Source organism: Pundamilia nyererei, unplaced genomic scaffold, assembly GCF_000239375.1.
Source record: "Pundamilia nyererei isolate P.nyererei 1_Seehausen unplaced genomic scaffold, PunNye1.0 scaffold00092, whole genome shotgun sequence".
Classification (NCBI taxonomy): Eukaryota; Metazoa; Chordata; class Actinopteri; order Cichliformes; family Cichlidae; genus Pundamilia; species Pundamilia nyererei.
Genome location: NW_005187493.1, coordinates 1,198,062 through 1,214,821, shown reverse-complemented (window position 1 = coordinate 1,214,821; position 16,760 = coordinate 1,198,062). Strand labels below are relative to the sequence as shown.

Sequence of the window (16,760 nt, the reverse complement as noted above, 5' to 3'; positions counted from 1 at the left end):
TATATATATATATATATATATATCAATATCAAAGTACTAGGACTGATTGGCTTTTCGGTCTGTCTGTCGGTGAGCATCTGCCCTTGCTGTGGTTTTGCTGAGTCAAACAGTTCATCTCTACCAGCTGCTGACTCAGCATTCATGAATTTCCTTCATAAGAATAACAAACATGTCACAAGATTTTCCTCATTTTCTAAAACCAGATTAAATCAAATAAAATGAAAATTTTTAGCAAAATATAGGCCTATTGATGAGCTCTGGGGTCGGGGGTGGCATCTTTTTGTAAACCAGGGATCAAGTGGAGATGAGAGAGCCATGGCGAAAGAGGTCAGCTCAGCAATCAGCCAGAACTCACCACGAGGCTCTGAAGAGATTATTGCAGAGGGTCAGGAGCCCATTGAATTCTGGGAACTGCTTGGGGGGAAAGCTCCCTATGCAAGTGACAAGAGGTGAGGATAGTATGAACAGGTGAACCAACAGCTTCAAGTGTGACTTTTCTATATGTTTGCTTTCACTTGGTTATGTGCCATCCGCAGATTGCAGCAGGTAGTTTTGGACCATAAGCCACGCCTGTTTGAATGCTCCAATAAGACAGGGCGTTTCATTGTGACTGAGGTGACTCAATTCATACAGGATGACCTCAGCGAGGATGATGTCATGCTACTGGACACATGGGACCAGGTAGGATTTTTGACAGGTTATTAATATGAACATAACAATGAAATAAATAAACTCCACCACTTTAATCACATCCTGCTTTTTCTCCAGGTGTTTATCTGGGTCGGTAAAGACGCAAATGAGGAGGAGCGCAAAGAGGCACTGACAACCAGCCAAGAGTATCTGCAGACCCACCCGGGTGACAGAGATCCACACACCCCCATTGTCTTGATCAAGCAAGGCTTCGAGCCACCCACCTTCACTGGGTGGTTTACAGCCTGGGATCCCACCAAATGGAGTGTGAGTGTTATGCTTTTGAGCTGAAATGTGGATTTCCATTTATAATTAAAATAATCTTACAAATATTTCTCTCTTTCAGTCAGGAAAGAGCTATGAGGAGCTGAAGAAGGAGTTTGGAGATACAGCGTCACCTGTTAATGTTACTGTTGCAGTATGTAAAGTTTTATTCATTTCTCAAACTCTGTTTAGGTTAAAACTTGCTATGTTAGCATGAAGTTTTAGCTCGTGAATTATTGAATTTAAAAGATTTAAAATTTATAGGCCTTTCCTATCATAATCTGCAGTGTGGAGTGTAGCTATATTAGACCCTCAAGTGTAGGAAACAGAAGGCAAAAGTTCAAAACATTTATTGATGATGAATCAAAATCCAAGAATCCAAACACAAAGAGCAAAGCCAGGTAAGTAACTGGGAGCACTGGGCGTGTACTGCCACAGACACACAACTAAGTGAACAACACAATAAAGAGAACAAGCAAACTGGAGCTTTAAATGGGCACCAGAGATCAGCGAAAGTGGAAACATAAGAGCAACAAGACTCAGGTGAAACTAATCAAGGACAGTGAGACAAAATAAAAATAAGGACAAAGCACAAGAGCAAAATGACTCACAAAACAAAACAAGAACTATTCTGGAGAAGGCTTGACAACAATATGCAAAAGGACACTGAGGAGGCAGTGACGAACTAAAACAAGTAAATAAATATAAATGCTCTAAACATGATCAGAAACCAAACAAAATAAAGAATATGAATCCTGAAGGCCAAACAAAAGTTCATAATGAAGGTAGAAATAAGGGCCAGAACCTGCATTAATAAAGTACTGTGATTTGTATACTCAAAGATTGAGATTAATAATACAATATAAACTAAAATGTTCTTTTAATGTGATTTTCTAGGAGCAGAACGGAGGGAACAGTGTGAAAAGTTTTCAGTCTTTCCCACCTGACGATTTGAAAAACAAGCTTGCCAACGAGCTGCCAGAAGGTGTTGACCCGAAACAGAAAGAGGTATGTACGCGCGTTCCCAATGTTTCCATTTCCCATCAATTCCACATTTAAGTTCAAGATTTGTACGTGTATCTGCTTATTCATTAATTTAGTGATGATTACAACCATCACCAGTAAAACTCTGCAGCTTAAAAGATAACACGTGTGCCATCACTCGCTAAACTTTGTCACCTCATTTGCAGAAATACCTCTCTGACACTGACTTCACCACCGTCTTTGGAATGACCAAAGATGAGTTTGTGAGCTTGCCGCAGTGGAAACAGCTGAAAATGAAGAAAGAAAAAGGGATGTTTTGAGATTTCTTTCAGTATTTGAAATAAGTAGTTACTGATAGAAGCCAGCTGTTGGGGTCTCTTTCTATGATCTTTCTTGCTTTTCATGTTTTTTCACTTACTAATCTTTAAAAATTTATAATCATGAGTCCATTCTGTACATTTTAGTCAAATTACTTTTTTTTTCAAAACTTTATTTTTGTAATCTGTGCTGCCTTTATGGAGTTAACACTATTTAGGAACTCTTGTATCAAAATCAATGAACCTAACTGAACTATGAACCACAATGGCTGTTCCCCTCTGCATGTTTGTGCAGTCGAACCCCGTAGGAGGCAACAGTTAACTCACACGTCTTATATTACGATATTTATCAGGATTTTTTAACAAATGTGATTCTTACCAGGTTCAAATAAATGATTTAAATAAGACCTCAGATAAACAACGTTGCACTGTCATTTATTCTATTAATAAAACGTAAGAATGTGAAAAAGTAAGTTCATGTTTCAATAGCTTGTAGAAACACTTTCAGCAACAATGACAATCATTTTCTGTATGACTCTGTATAACTTTCCTTGTTGTGGAGGAATTTTGGCCCGATCTTCCTTACAGCGTTGCTTCAGTTCATTGAAATTTGATTGATGTTCTAGATTAATTTTTTTATTGTGTCCCAATATGTAAAATCTTAAGACATGGAAGATGGTGCATTTTCTTTTATCCCCATAATGGCCAATAGGATTAATAGGTTTAGAACTAAACTGAAAACTATTTATAAAGAAGAAAGTAATTAAAATGATTTACTTAGTTGCAAACATTTGTGTCACTTACTTTGAAGTTACTCATAATATGAAAGTAAAGATGACCTGATTTTCCATCTTTTGTGCAAATAACGATGGAACACGATGTGCTCAAAATAAGTGAAGAAAACAGAAATCTCCATTCCTGCTTTCATTTGTAAATTGTTATCTTATGTGATTCCCAGAAATCAGTCTGAAAAAGAAAAGGCGACCTTTACCTTTAGTGTACTAAATATACAATCAGTTATACGATCGGTCATGAGTCTCCTAAAAATGAGGTGCTTAACTGATCATCAGAGACTTGAAAGATGAGCAGGCGTCAGCACGTTCCTTGATAATTAGGCTTGAATGTCAAGCTGCTTATTAAGTCATTATTTGTTTTTATTCACTTTCTCCATATTTTAAATGCAAGTTAACAGAAATGGCACAAAGCATTACTCACTCATTTTATTATGATATAAATGTATGGCATTAACATTTAAATCTGAACATCTATTTCAAAGCCAATGACAGAGCTGAAAATATTACAAACAGAAAAAAGGCATCATACATAAAAGGATGTATTTTCAGTACTTTTGTTTGAAATCAAAGAAAAAAAAAACAAAAAAACAATTTGGCTGCACAGCAACATGTCAAAGGTCATTTCCTTTTCTTTTTTTGTATCACCGGGAAAACCTGAAAATGAACTGTCCAGCACCTATGGATGTTGGTGTTATAATTCATTTGCCATCACCTGACTGCTCAAGAAGTGACCACAGTATCACCACACAGCACTAAAATAACAGTAACCTCCTAAACTTACATACATTTGACAGTCGATGCTACAGGTTATAAAGAACTAGCAAAAAAGTACCTCAGAGTACAAAGTCAACAACCTGTATTAAGACCAAAAATGATACACAGCTAAATGCAGCAACTTCAACATAACCCGTGCAGATTTATTGTTTTGCTTCGGTCTTCTACAAGAGATCCATTTATCAATATATGCTTTTCTAATCATTAAAGTCCAGCCTGATATGTTCAAAACTTTAATTATTTGTCGACTTTGTTAAATCGACTTTGTAAACTGGGGAATAAAAGAATGATACATTGTCTACAAAATAAACTGACACTGAAAATCCCTTTTAAAAAGTATCTGTAACAGCAAATAAGACATATTATTCATTACATGTAGTTGATAGTATTGCATGCAAACACACTCATAAATGACACAAACTTGTGTGCATTTTGGAAATCAGTATACATTCATAGGTGCTCGTGCAGGCTACGGATCATAGATGAAGTGAGGAGTCTACTTTTGATTCTGGCACAATTTAAAAAAAAAAGAAAGTAAAAAGGCATTAAAAATGTTACATACAAAGTGTTTTACAGCAATGAAAGACATCTGAAGAGGCAAAGTTCAGCAAGTTCCACTGTGCAAACATGCAGCATGTCCTTGCAGCCAGACAAAAAAAATCCAGCCTGCAGTGGTCAGCTCGTCAGGTCTGGCTGACACATTTGGTTAAAAAAGGGAATGTTGGCTTTAATGTAATCTGACAAATAAATGTCACAATATAAGAACTTTAAAAAGTGCAAATGCAGCCAAATCCATTTTCTGTCTATTTTTTTTAATAAAAACACATAAAAATTTTAAGACTTTGAGGCTTTGAATAAATGAACTGCCTATTTGAAATCACCAGACTTCCAAGTCCAAGAAAAACATGAGAGAAACCAGCAACACAGCCTGATCAAAATCCTTATGATCAAATTTAAGTTAACAATAACTTCACAGAAAAGAAACCTCTGTGTTTGTAATGTCTTCTTCTGGTTGAAGCTAAAACAGCTGCTGTGGAGATTCTTACCAAGACAGATAAATCGTGACTTTTGTCTTGACTGCTTCTTGTGTATAAAATATCCTTCTTAAAATCAAAAAGGTAAACAGTCAAAGCAACATGGAGTATGTTCCATGTTTTGCAACGTGCATTAAAAAAAAAGAAAAACCCAAACACTTACGACAGACTTGAATTAAATGATTGGCAAATAACATAAAGTAGTCAGCGAAATTTCAGCTTGTAAACCTGAGATTGTTCAGCACAATTTTTAAAAATGTAACTTCTACTACAATGTATCATAACTAGGGCTCTAACTAATCTTTTCAACTTTTCCTTATAGATTAAGCTGCCAATTATTTCCACAGTTATTCTACTAATCATTTTCTCATAAAATGTCAAACTATTGACTAGCAACATCTAATCTCAACTGATTTTTGTAAGAACAGAAATGTCTAACTTCAAATCAAAATGCTGCTGGATTTTATCAAGTTATGAACTATTTTATCTCTGACCTTACTCCGTAGTAGATGAAACATAAATTTAAGACAAAATGCAGCTTTCATTGATTTTGGTGCCTTCGTCCTCACTGTTGAGGGCGTCTCCATTATTAGGCAGGCTCTTCTTTGTGTTCTCTGCATCGTGAGGCAGCTCCAAACTGTCTCCGTCACCTGGAAAGATCCTGTCCTGCTCTGGAGTCTCATCGAATGCATCCTTGTAGGCACTTATGCTGTCCGAGTCGTTTTCATCCAGTAGGGGATCTTGTCCATCTGCTGCCCCGTTTTCATAAGGTCTCTGGTGGACCCCATCCTCAGCGACCAGGCTGCCCAGTGCAAGAGAAGGCTGGTGACACATGGGCTTATTTACCATTCTCCATTGCTTCTCCTCTGTGCCCTCACTCTGTCCTCTTTGCACTGCAGCTCCCAATTCATCTTTGCTGCTGTGAGAGGAGGAGCTCTCGACTTTGTTGGCATCATTTCTTATTTTGTGTCCCTGCATTGTTGCTTTAGCCATCTCACCTGGTCCTGATAGTTTGTTATTCCCTTCCTGCAAGGTGTAAACAAAGAAAGCATAAGCAGTGTTCATTCATAAAAAAAATATTATTACAGTGTTTTTTAAAGATCTTGAGCCATCAATCATCTCTTTTTGGAAGGAAAACAGGAAATATGTGCAGTAATTTATTGAAATGTGTAAACATACAAATAAAGTATATAAGACACAAACAAAAAGGATTTTGGCTGCCTTTTGTTTTTGCCTCTTTGAGAACCATCTTGTTGGTGCAAAAATATTGTCTTATGCCCCCAAAAGGTGTCACGTTTGGCTTTTTCTGTACATTTTAACTAAATAAATCAGAACAAATGTTTAAAAACGAACTAAAATTGTTGTCTGTTATGTGTAGTCACAGCACTGGTTAATCCCTTGAGTTAGGTGTCTTTTTTAAGCTTGAATGAGTCATAAGTATTAAACTGCTTAACAACAACAACAACAACAAAAAACAAATCAAAAATGTCTGTCTCCTTGGAAGCAAAATATAAATAAATGAGGAGTGGCCCCTGGACTTTTGCACAACATTGTATATTTTAAAGCTATCTTAAGAATTTTTATTCCTACTCTCCACTCAGCTAACACTATCTAAACAGAGAAGATAAGAAAAGCAAGAAGTCAGACTCTTGAAAAAGAGCATTACCATCAAGTCCAGGTTTAAAGTAGAATAACCTGTGCAGACTCCTGATTGTCCTTCACACTAGACACTCAGCATAATTAAGTGGGGTACCAGGCTAGAGGTCAAGTGATCAGACTCTTTTCACCATGAAAAATGAAGAGATTACTCCAAAACGTGTTATGCACCACCACAAATTGTTTTTATAAGGACAACACAAGAATGGACGAGGCGTGGAAGTTTCAGGAGTGGAAAATGAGTAACAGTAATTGAAACAATTGATTGTGCCAGTCTCAACAAATGTGGCTTGGATACTTAAGTACTTCTGTACTTTTCTAACTTCTTCATTTCGTTTTCAGGGCTTTTTTTCCCAGAAAGACGAGACTCAGTTGCTAAAACCCTTAAGGACAAAACTAAACCACAACACACAGAAAATCTTGTATGCCCAGGCCTGCCGTGTCTCCGGGTTACACACCCAGAAAAAAACAAAACAACGACATAGCATCGCCATCATTCATATTCACGAGCGATCACACGCCTGACAGACTGTTGCGCAATAGCTTCCCTTTACATCTTTATAAACAAATTCGGAGCCTCTGCAAGCTTACATAAACGGTCTCACTTTACCTCTTTTAATCTTTCCACTTCTTGCATCAAAGAGTGCACCATGCTCTCCAGTTTCCTTTTGGCCTCCTTCTCTCGCTCCAACTCCTACAAATGTAAAGAGACAGCAGCAGCTCGTTAGTGTCACAATCTGTTGTAATCACAAACAACGAACTTTACTTACACGCACGCACACACACACACACACGGATTTCTAAGAGACTTTAAGACTTTACTTCGTGTTTTGGCTCGACCTGGACTTACCAAACTAGCCTGTCCAGCTTCTCTCTGGGCTTCAGCCAGCAGCTCCTCTACACCCTCCAGCGTGTCCTGCAGGACGTCCACCTGGAACAACAGAGCCTCTCGCTCGACCTCCAGCCCACGCAGCTCTTGCACAGCCTCTTCATAGCTGGCCTGCAGCTCTAGCTATATCACAAAGTTACACGGTAACAGATCAGTGTAGGCAACTTCAGGAGAATGCATGCCAGTCAGTGGGAGTGCTCGTTGAGCTCTCAGAGGCAACAATCTGTGGGAGGCCTCCTGTGGTAGCGTGACAATGCCTCCCTATGTAAAGGAATATGCTTCACTGCTGTGATTTATTACTGTGAGCACAGCCTTCAATAGCAGTAAACATCATTATATTTATAGCAACAATAAGGAGGATAATGGTGAGAAATCGTTACCATTTCTGGTAGTCCCATGAAGAGGTCCTGCTCAGATTGCTGAAAGGAAAACAAATAATTTTAATAAAAAACATTTGAGTATTTTGAGTTAAAATCAGCACAAAGCAGTTTAAATGAGGCATACTGGATCCTCTCCTGTTGGTCCCCTTTAACTCAAACACGAACGATGACCTAAAAATTTAAAGTTACACAAATTCAGTTATTATAAGCATCAAAATAAACTTTACTGCATCTTACAAAAGGTAGCTTTGATTATTTGTCCACTTTATTCATACGTGTCTCTTACAGGAGTTTGTTACTTATATTTATAAATCAATTAATGCCGACAGCTGCTGTCAAACATGTGTAAATGACTTAATACTGAATGGAAAATAAACATTGTAAATGTTTTCCCTTCAATTCATACCATGCCAAGTCATAACACGGTCATCTCGGGGCACTTTACAAAGTCAGGTCAACAACTTACATAATGAAGACAGAAATGTTCCCTTTAGGAAGCTCTTGGCCGCAGTAGGAAAGGAAATGCCTCCTTAACAGGAAGAAATCTCTGACAGAAGCACTTCTGTTTCCGCATTTAATATTGTGGCCATTTTCCCATAACTGATAGGCTTTTTACATAATTGATGACGCAGACAAAAGCTCTGCTCTAGTTGGGAGTTATTAGACTGATCTCCTGACCAAAAGGATCCCATTAAGAAAAACATACACAAACAAATTTAAAATCATAACTCAACTCAATGTAGCTGCTTCAGTTTCTGGGTCCTGGGAATGTGTAGCCTTGCAGTCACCCTGTCAGTTACCATCTCGGTTTTTACAAAATATCTAGTTAACCTGTGACTTTTTTATTTTAATAATAATCTTTTAAAACTGGGTTAGTCATGCTGTACAACATGCTTTCGGAGCTTTCAGATAGACGAGTTTGTTTAGTACAAGTTTAACTGAACTAGTAAAAATAAGGAAGCCATAAAAACACGAGATATCGCCATTTATTGCTGTACTAAAAGTTCAGAAGCAAACCATCTTCTGCAATTTGGAAAGTACAATTTCGTGGTTTTACTGCTCCCGTCACTACTGGCAGTCACACGGTTTTCATTTCAAACATTTCTCTCCTAACTACAAAGAAAGACCCAGATATTTACAGATATCAACAGCTGTTTAAAAAACAATTTCATTTACTTTATAAATCCAGTGCCAGAGATGTCAGCAGGATCCACAAACTAATCCTCAAGCCTGGACCCATCATTGGCCGGAATTTGGAGGCATTCGAGTCAGTTAGAGACCGTAGGTCAGTGATCAAACTGCTCTCTGTCATGGACAACTCATCATACCCACTTTGCTCCACACTTCTGACCCAGCAGAGCTCCTTCTCACTGCCATAACAACTCAGGAAATCATTCCCATCGTTCTCTATAAAGCTGTATAATAACTCCTCGTTCTATGACAGGTGGTCACACCTGTCCGACATGTGATTCCACACATATTTCTATTATTACCTTCATGCACTTATAGCATACATATTATGTACTAATGCAGTTTGCATTACTCTTCCACAATGCCAGTCCTGCTCTTACTATTTTAAACTGTCTTCATATTTACTTGTACTTGTTATATTATGAGAGAAAGTTTTTCCATTCTATCATAGTATAAGATCTTTACTAGACCCTGTAGCACTTTAACTTTGTTAAATATTGTAGGCTGCATTATTTTTTTTCTTCACCTTGCTGCTGTAGCATAATCATTTTTCTTGTGGATCTATAAAGTAGATATCCATCTATCCACTTTTTGGCACGACTGACCATAACTAGACACCACTCTGTGTCACAAGGCACAAACCTAAAAACGCCAAAACACAAGACTTAACAATGTGGTGTTTGCTGTACAGTGCAGCGAGGAATGCTCAGACCTCTACATTGGAGAGACCAAACAGCCACTTCACAAGCGCATGGCACAACACAGAAGAGCCACCTCCACAGGACAAGACTCAGCAGTCCATCTGCATCTTAAGGATAAAGGACACTCTTTCGAGGATGCCAATGTTCACGTTTTGGACAGAGAGGACAGATGGTTTGAAAGAGGAGTGAAAGAAGCCATCTATGTCCACTGTGAGCCTCATCTTTGAACAGAGGCGGGGGTTTACGACACCAACTCTCTGCCATCTATAATCCAGTTTTGAGTTCCCTTCCCAGACGCCTTAACGCCCACTCACATCCTGGGCCATCTGACCTCAGGAATTCGCATGATAAGGTGGGGCCAGGTTTCACAATGAGCACACCCGAAACTCTGGCTGATTGGGACCCACACCCAGTTTAACACCTTGGCTCAGGCGATTAGAGGATCATCAAGGGGTCCTTTTGTCCCTCTGTGGGGGGTCACTCCCACTAGGTTTATATCTGGGACTCTCCACCATTTGACCTTAGAACTGAAGAAGCTTCTCGGATGAGAGGTGAAACGTCTTCAAGTAACTTAAAGAAGTCCAGACGCTTTTCTTTGCAAGCTCCTTTGAGTACAAACCTTTAGACTCTCGGCCTATGCAAGCGTCTCATCCCAGAGGTATTAGGTAGCACTGCGTGTCCATCACATATATAATGTTGTAACACTGAGACAACAATGAGTTCATCTCATCGAGTGTCAGTTTTTATGCTAGCTACTACCTGGCTGTCACTCCTCCTCTTCAGGGTGCTCGCTCTGCTGTCGCTTCTTGTCACACGTCTGGAGGAGCTGTCAGTCTGATGAGAAGACGAAAACACATCTCAGGCGGAGTCTGAGCATCACCATCATCATCATCACCTCATCATCATGAGCCACAACAACAAAACAACGAACAGCTAACAGCGCTAACGCCGAGGAAGTGAAGTGAAGCGACGGGCCTGACGACTGCTCCGTTTACCCTAGCCGTCTGTTTATTTTAAGTGTTGAACAAATTAAAAACACCAAACTTATTCGGTTATTTAAAACAGCTGTGACGTTTGACACTAACGTTAACGACGCCGTGATTTTTGTCCTCTCACCTCTTTAATAATACTGCGCAGAGACTCGTCCTCGCTCATTCCCCGAGAAAACGAGCGCTTCTTCGGTGAACCACTGCTGTCCAGCGTGACCGAGTGCATGTTGTACGCGTTATATTACGTTTTTCTTTATATAAGAGACACCTCCGGGCTCTCTGGCTGAAGTGGTGTTTTTTACTTGTTTCCTACGCAGCTACAGGGAGCTACACCCAGGCCCTGATCTACGGAAAGCCGCAGGGACCAAACCGTGTTTAACGCCGCCCTCGCTCCGCCCACTCTCTCTGAACAGTCAAATATCCGTCTTTTTAGGGAGACATGGGTCACGTTTGTGGCTGTGGGGGGGGTTCAAATATGACTTTTGGTTTGTTGTAAAGTTAAGGGATAGCATTCTGGTGCATGGCTGGAATTAATCAGTGAAAAAAGCCTGCCGTTTTTTTTAGTAAAGTTATAGGTACTTTTACAAACGTGACCAGAACAATGAAAAGTGAGGTTTAACAGGACTTTTCCTGTGAGAAAATAAGAAATCCCTTTATTCAGTAGCTTATAGAGCAACTTTTGGAAGCAGTGACTTGAAGTAATATTTTTTTGTATGATTTTATCAGTCTCACATCATTGTGGACGACTTTATGACCCATTCTTCTTTACAGCGTTGCTTCAGTTCATTTCATTTATCTTAATGTCTCTTAAGATCTCACCAAAGCCATTTACTGCTTTTGTGCTTGGGATTATTGTCCAGTTGCATTACCCACATTGGGCCAGCTTTTTAGCTGTTAGACATGTGGCCTCACAATTGAGTATACTTTGGTATAAAGAATAGTTAATGACTGCAAATATCTTTTAGCTGCAAAACAAGCCAAACTCATTACCCTTCCACCACAATGCTTGACAGCTGGTATGAGGTGTTTGTGCAAATATGCTGTGTTTGGCTTTCTGCAAATGTGATGCTGTGAATTATGGTCAAAAACCTACACTTTGGTCTTGTCTATCCAAAGGACATTGTTTCAGAAGTCTTGAGGTTTGTTCAGATGCAACTTTGCAAACATAAACTGTGTTGCCATGTTCATTTATGAGAGAAGACGCTTTCTTATTCTTATTATTTTCTTATTTAATTACGAATTGAAAATGATGAACTTGGTCAATCATAAGTCATTTGGCTCAGAATAGTAAGAATTTCTACCACTTACAGACTCTGAAAACCACATACTTTTATTCCAATAAACTGGAACCAATCTGAGAACACAGACAGCAATGCTTCTTTACAGAGATAAGCCAACTCCCGCACTACTCAACCTTGACAGCAACTTTTATTGATTAAGCTGTCAATTTAACCTTTTCTTTGTCTTTTCACTCTACTTGCATATAGTGATTTTTGCCTTGTCATGGTGTGAAAACACAGGTTTCTGACAAAGTTAACCTCCACAAGACCTGGATGTTGCAACTGAAGTGTTTGTACAACTTTACAAACCAAACTATTTGACAGCTGAAGAACTTAAGATGGCAGTCAATACATGACAAAGCAAAGTTTTTTTGTTTTGTCTTATTGTTGTTGTTGTTGTTTAACACGTGTTACTTATCATTTAAACAAAGGGTGAAAGAGGAAGTGGAGAAAAAGTGAACAACTGCAACAGGAAATGAGGAAACAGTTCAAACCCCCTAAATATAAAATGATATTTACACAGTGTATGACTCAAAAGCTGTATTTATTTATTTAGGACAGTGCATGTTAATCAACATAAATGTAAAAAAAAAATTACATGAATGTAAACATACCAGATTATAGCCAAAGGCTAATTTCCATCTGTTGTCCTTAAGCATAAAAATAGACATAATTCATAAAAATTCATCATTCATTCATAATAAAAACTCCATCACCAAACTTACACATACACACCATTCTGTTCCCAAATAAAACATTAAAACTATACAACTTATACATGATCACACACTGTTATTCATCCCAGAGATGTGTGTTTATTGCACACAGATGATCATGACATAGTCTCATATCTTGATACAGGGTTTCTATAATTGTAGGCAAATGTAGTAATATATCAGCCTACGCACTGGTTAAATAGAAATGTTCATACAACTTCCTTCACCTTTAAGGTGATTGACTCAATACAAAATCTGCACATTGCTCTCGTGCAGCGGACCAGACCCTCAGTTTGGAGCAAAAACTCCAAACCAGGTTTAAATTTTTCCTTGAGCTTTCCTCTGAACTGTAGTTTGTCACTGCGTAGCAACAGTGAGGACTGCTTACTGTAGACTCAGTGCTGTGACACTTTGTTGAATCAATGACTGCCTCATTAATGACTGTTTATTCTGGTGTGCGTGAGACATAACTGTTATTCAAAAAAAGGCTGGCCCTTTTTTTTTACACCCATCAATGCAAAGACCATGAAGTTTACTGAAACCGGATCTATTTCACTGTGTATATATCATGTAGAAACCTCATTGATCATTTTACATGACGTTTTACAAAGCCTTTCTGAGCTTCAGTGTTTGTATGTGGGTTTAGTATGTTAAGGCTCGGAGTAGATGTTAGATCAGCAAATCTGATCATGCAAATGATTCACACTTTATCTGCATACGTGAACAGAAAAACATGCAAACGTGCAGAGGACGGATGAGTGGCAACTGCAGTAGAATGAACATGAGTGTCTCATCACTTCAGGACTCATTTGTTTTTGTCTTTTGATCCAGTTTGCTAATGATTTATCTTAACGGAGCAAAAATTATTTTTCTGAAAGGAAGAGAATAACTAAAAGAGTTGAGCACATACCACCAGACATATTACCAATGCTTTCATGTCTGATGTCTCCTAGCCTGTTGTAAAAGGACGCTTTGATACTTTGGTACTGTAAAAATATGTGAGATGACCAAGTAATGCATTCATTGCAATGAATTTCATTCGTTGTATTGGAGGTGCAATGGAGAATCCTCAGTTCTTTAGTAATGGATGAAATGTACCTAACCAATAGAGTTCCTGCTTTAGAGTGCAGCTCCTGAAGGTGAATTTTACAAAACACAGCCTCCAATGAACAGAGAGGCTCGCAGCTTTGAGACGAGACCTGCAGTCGCAACTATGTTTTTCTCCAGCAGATGTCGGTGTGGTCGCACAGGCTGCTCATCGCTCAAAGAGGTGGTGCTGCAAAACTTTTAGCCTATTTTGGAAGAATAAAAATTTAACTTACCCCCCCTCCAATGATATACATATGAAAATATGTATATGAGCGTGGTTCTTGGGCACCATTTAGATAACATTCTCACATGTTTATATATCGTTGGATGATGTTTCAGGAAAGACTGAAATTCCACAGCTCACTATAATTGCATGCGTCACTTGCTCATTAGTTCATATACTGATTGGTACAAATGGCATTCACACGGGTCTGTGTATACTAATGAGTCCATCTACGTTATAATTGAGAGCTTACAGACGTGCTGCTGCTTAATGGCTCAAAAGTCTCCGAGGTGTAGGGTTATTAAACATAATCTATCAAAATCATGATCAGCCTTTATGAATGCACCCTTGTACATGTGGAGCTATTATTTTTCAAGGAAAACGTGAGTGTGTCCTTTCTTATTGGTTTCAATGAAAACTTTCACTTTCATTTTGAAGAGCCTTACAAGAATATATCTAAATAATCTGCATAATACCATCTGGTCTAGTTACATGATAAATTCTTATCTTCGAGTTACCAGTTTAATTACACCATAAATGCTATGTGCACGCTTCAAGATTGGCTGTGGTAAATTTGCGAGAAATCCATTTAGCTTTTTTCTTTTTGATTTTTCTTTTTAAATTGGCACCATTGAACATTTAACCTATTTAAAAAAAAAACAAAAAAAAAACATGCGTAGTGAGCAGTTTGCCATCATCCTAATAACCTAATTGGGCTATAGGTTATCTCTAATGGGAGACATTGTTTGTGCACTGTAAAAACATTTATACTCTCTTAACGGTGCGCACACCCTCCCTTCCTCTGTCCCTCTTGACTTGGTGACAGACCTAAAAGCCTTTTGTTGCAATCTTAGCCAATGGAGGCGGATTACGACATCGGGCAGCTGAGATATATAAAGAGCGCCTTTTTGACCGTACTTGCACATTTTTCAGTGACACCTCTGCACATACTCACACCTCCGTGGACTAAAATTGTACAGAAAACAACAATTAGCTTATACTGCACGTGAGCAGGCTATGCATTCACCAGGCATTTAACTTTCAATCAAAGGAGCTTGTACCGACACCCTCTGCGCGCACTTTTTTTGTTAAAAGAAAAAAAAGAAAAAGAAAGAATATTACAAAAAGAGAAACTTCGGGGTGATCGTATTGGATTAGATGCATGTCACTTATTCTTTGCCGTTTGTAGGCTAAGACGAGGAGCGGCGCAGATTCGAGAGACGGGATCTAACGGAATAAAGTGCGTAAAAAACAAGCTAAGGAAGGGGAGGAAAAGTTGCGTTTTCTGTTGTCCACGCATCGTCATGCCGAGGTACAACTTCTTACTGTGCTTGATGGTGCTCATCTCCTTGGGACAGTCGGGGAGCGATGAGCCCAATCTGCTGCTGCCTCCTGCCAGCGAGACGCCCACGGATGCCGGGCTATCTCTGCTGGACGAGGACGCCGGTTCTCACGAGTGTTCCGCTTGTGTTTGGAGGGAGCAGAGCAAAGTGCTGAGACTGGAGACCATCAAGTCCCAGATCCTGAGCAAACTGCGTCTGAAGCAGGCGCCCAACATCAGCCGGGAGGTGGTCAATCAGCTGCTGCCCAAGGCGCCCCCGCTCCAGCAGCTTCTGGACCATCACGACTTCCAGGGAGATGCTTCGTCCCAGGATGAGTTTATGGAGGAGGATGAGTACCACGCCACCACGGAGTCCGTGATTACTATGGCCTCTGAGCGTGAGTAATAGTTTACAACCTAACAATGATATTGTCTCCAAATGCGTCATGCGCGTAATTGCGGAGCAGTATAGGTTCAAGTGGCTCAGGCCTGCTGCGGGGACAGTCGGTGACCTAACCTACTCTTAGTGATTGAGATTAAAGGAAACTAACTGGTAAAATTAGACAGCTGTCAAAAAGAGGGGATAATGTGTGAAACTGATAAATCAATAACTGGTAGCACAAAGAACCTCATCACTCTGAACGGACAGCGCCAATATGGCTTGATTGACTTTTGTCTTCTTGACGATGATGATGATGATGAAGATGATGATGAAGCAGAGTGTTTAATATTTAGCTGCTGGACTCCTAGCTGTCACGTTTAAACTCTCCATTTCTCCCATAACGTTTTAAGAACACGAGGCATGGCAGAGCCGTTTGAATGTCAAGTGCATTATTAATGATAATGCAGCATTTGGCTGGCAGTTGCATCACTTTATCCTTTAATGTCTTCCTTTGCATAAAGACCTTAAATTCTGGAGTTATCACATCTCGAGGCCCTCTGATTATTGTCCTCTAACAATTTGCTCGCCCTCCCATTGTTTCCCATAAATCCACAGATAAACCACAGGCAGGCCCCCTCTGAGACATTTTATAAAATTACTTTTGAACCCTGGCAGCTGTGCTCTATCGCTCTTTTATAGGAGGCTCTACCGGTTCCCCTGCTGTTCATCGCAGTGAGAAAAAGTGTGTCCAAAAAGCTGCTATTGTTCGCCTCATGCAGCGGCCCCCCTCGGCCGCACTTGCCTTTTAAATGCGAAGTTTATAGGCGCAGCTCGTTTTTTTTTTTTTCACCAAGAGTACACAAAGACAGAGAATCACTTAGGGTCGAGGGGAGTGTGTGACCTTTTCCTGGTGAAGCGCCGGGTTCAACAACATTTACACACGTAATATATTCTGCACAAGGCGGATGAAACACTCTGCAAATAATCCTTTTTTTTCACTCCCTGGTTGAACAAAGACCTATATATATGTGTGTGTGTGTGTGTGTGTGTGTGTGTGTGTGTGTGTGTGTGTGTGTGTGTGTGTGT

General features: G+C 39.4%; 3 protein-coding genes across 4 annotated transcripts in view; 2 read left to right on the top strand and 1 right to left on the bottom strand.

Moving 5' to 3' along the window:
- The window catches only part of avil (advillin), a 9,509-nt gene extending 6,848 nt beyond the window's left edge, over nt 1-2,661 (top strand). The window contains exons 15-20 of the mRNA XM_005739523.1: nt 292-449; nt 537-681; nt 769-957; nt 1,037-1,108; nt 1,852-1,962; nt 2,145-2,661. Of these exons, the coding sequence (XP_005739580.1) occupies nt 292-449; nt 537-681; nt 769-957; nt 1,037-1,108; nt 1,852-1,962; nt 2,145-2,258 (789 nt within the window). The 3' untranslated portion in view covers nt 2,259-2,661. The remainder of the gene's footprint in view (nt 1-291; nt 450-536; nt 682-768; nt 958-1,036; nt 1,109-1,851; nt 1,963-2,144) is intronic.
- An 800-nt stretch (nt 2,662-3,461) lies between these two features.
- LOC102206200 (leucine-rich repeat flightless-interacting protein 1) lies at nt 3,462-11,035 on the bottom strand. The gene is made up of 6 exons (XM_005739522.1): nt 10,791-11,035; nt 10,434-10,508; nt 7,783-7,821; nt 7,364-7,525; nt 7,124-7,207; nt 3,462-5,883 (listed from the first exon to the last, which is right to left on the bottom strand). The coding sequence occupies exons 1-6, from the start codon at nt 10,887-10,889 to the stop codon at nt 5,380-5,382; spliced, it is 963 nt and encodes a 320-aa protein (XP_005739579.1). The 5' UTR covers nt 10,890-11,035; the 3' UTR covers nt 3,462-5,379.
- A 3,878-nt stretch (nt 11,036-14,913) lies between these two features.
- LOC102205727 (growth/differentiation factor 11) overlaps nt 14,914-16,760 on the top strand; it is a 21,754-nt gene continuing 19,907 nt past the window's right edge. For both annotated transcript variants that reach the window (XM_005739521.1, XM_005739520.1), the window contains exon 1: nt 14,914-15,690. In XM_005739521.1, coding sequence (XP_005739578.1) covers nt 15,276-15,690 — 415 coding nt within the window. In that variant the 5' untranslated portion in view covers nt 14,914-15,275. The remainder of the gene's footprint in view (nt 15,691-16,760) is intronic.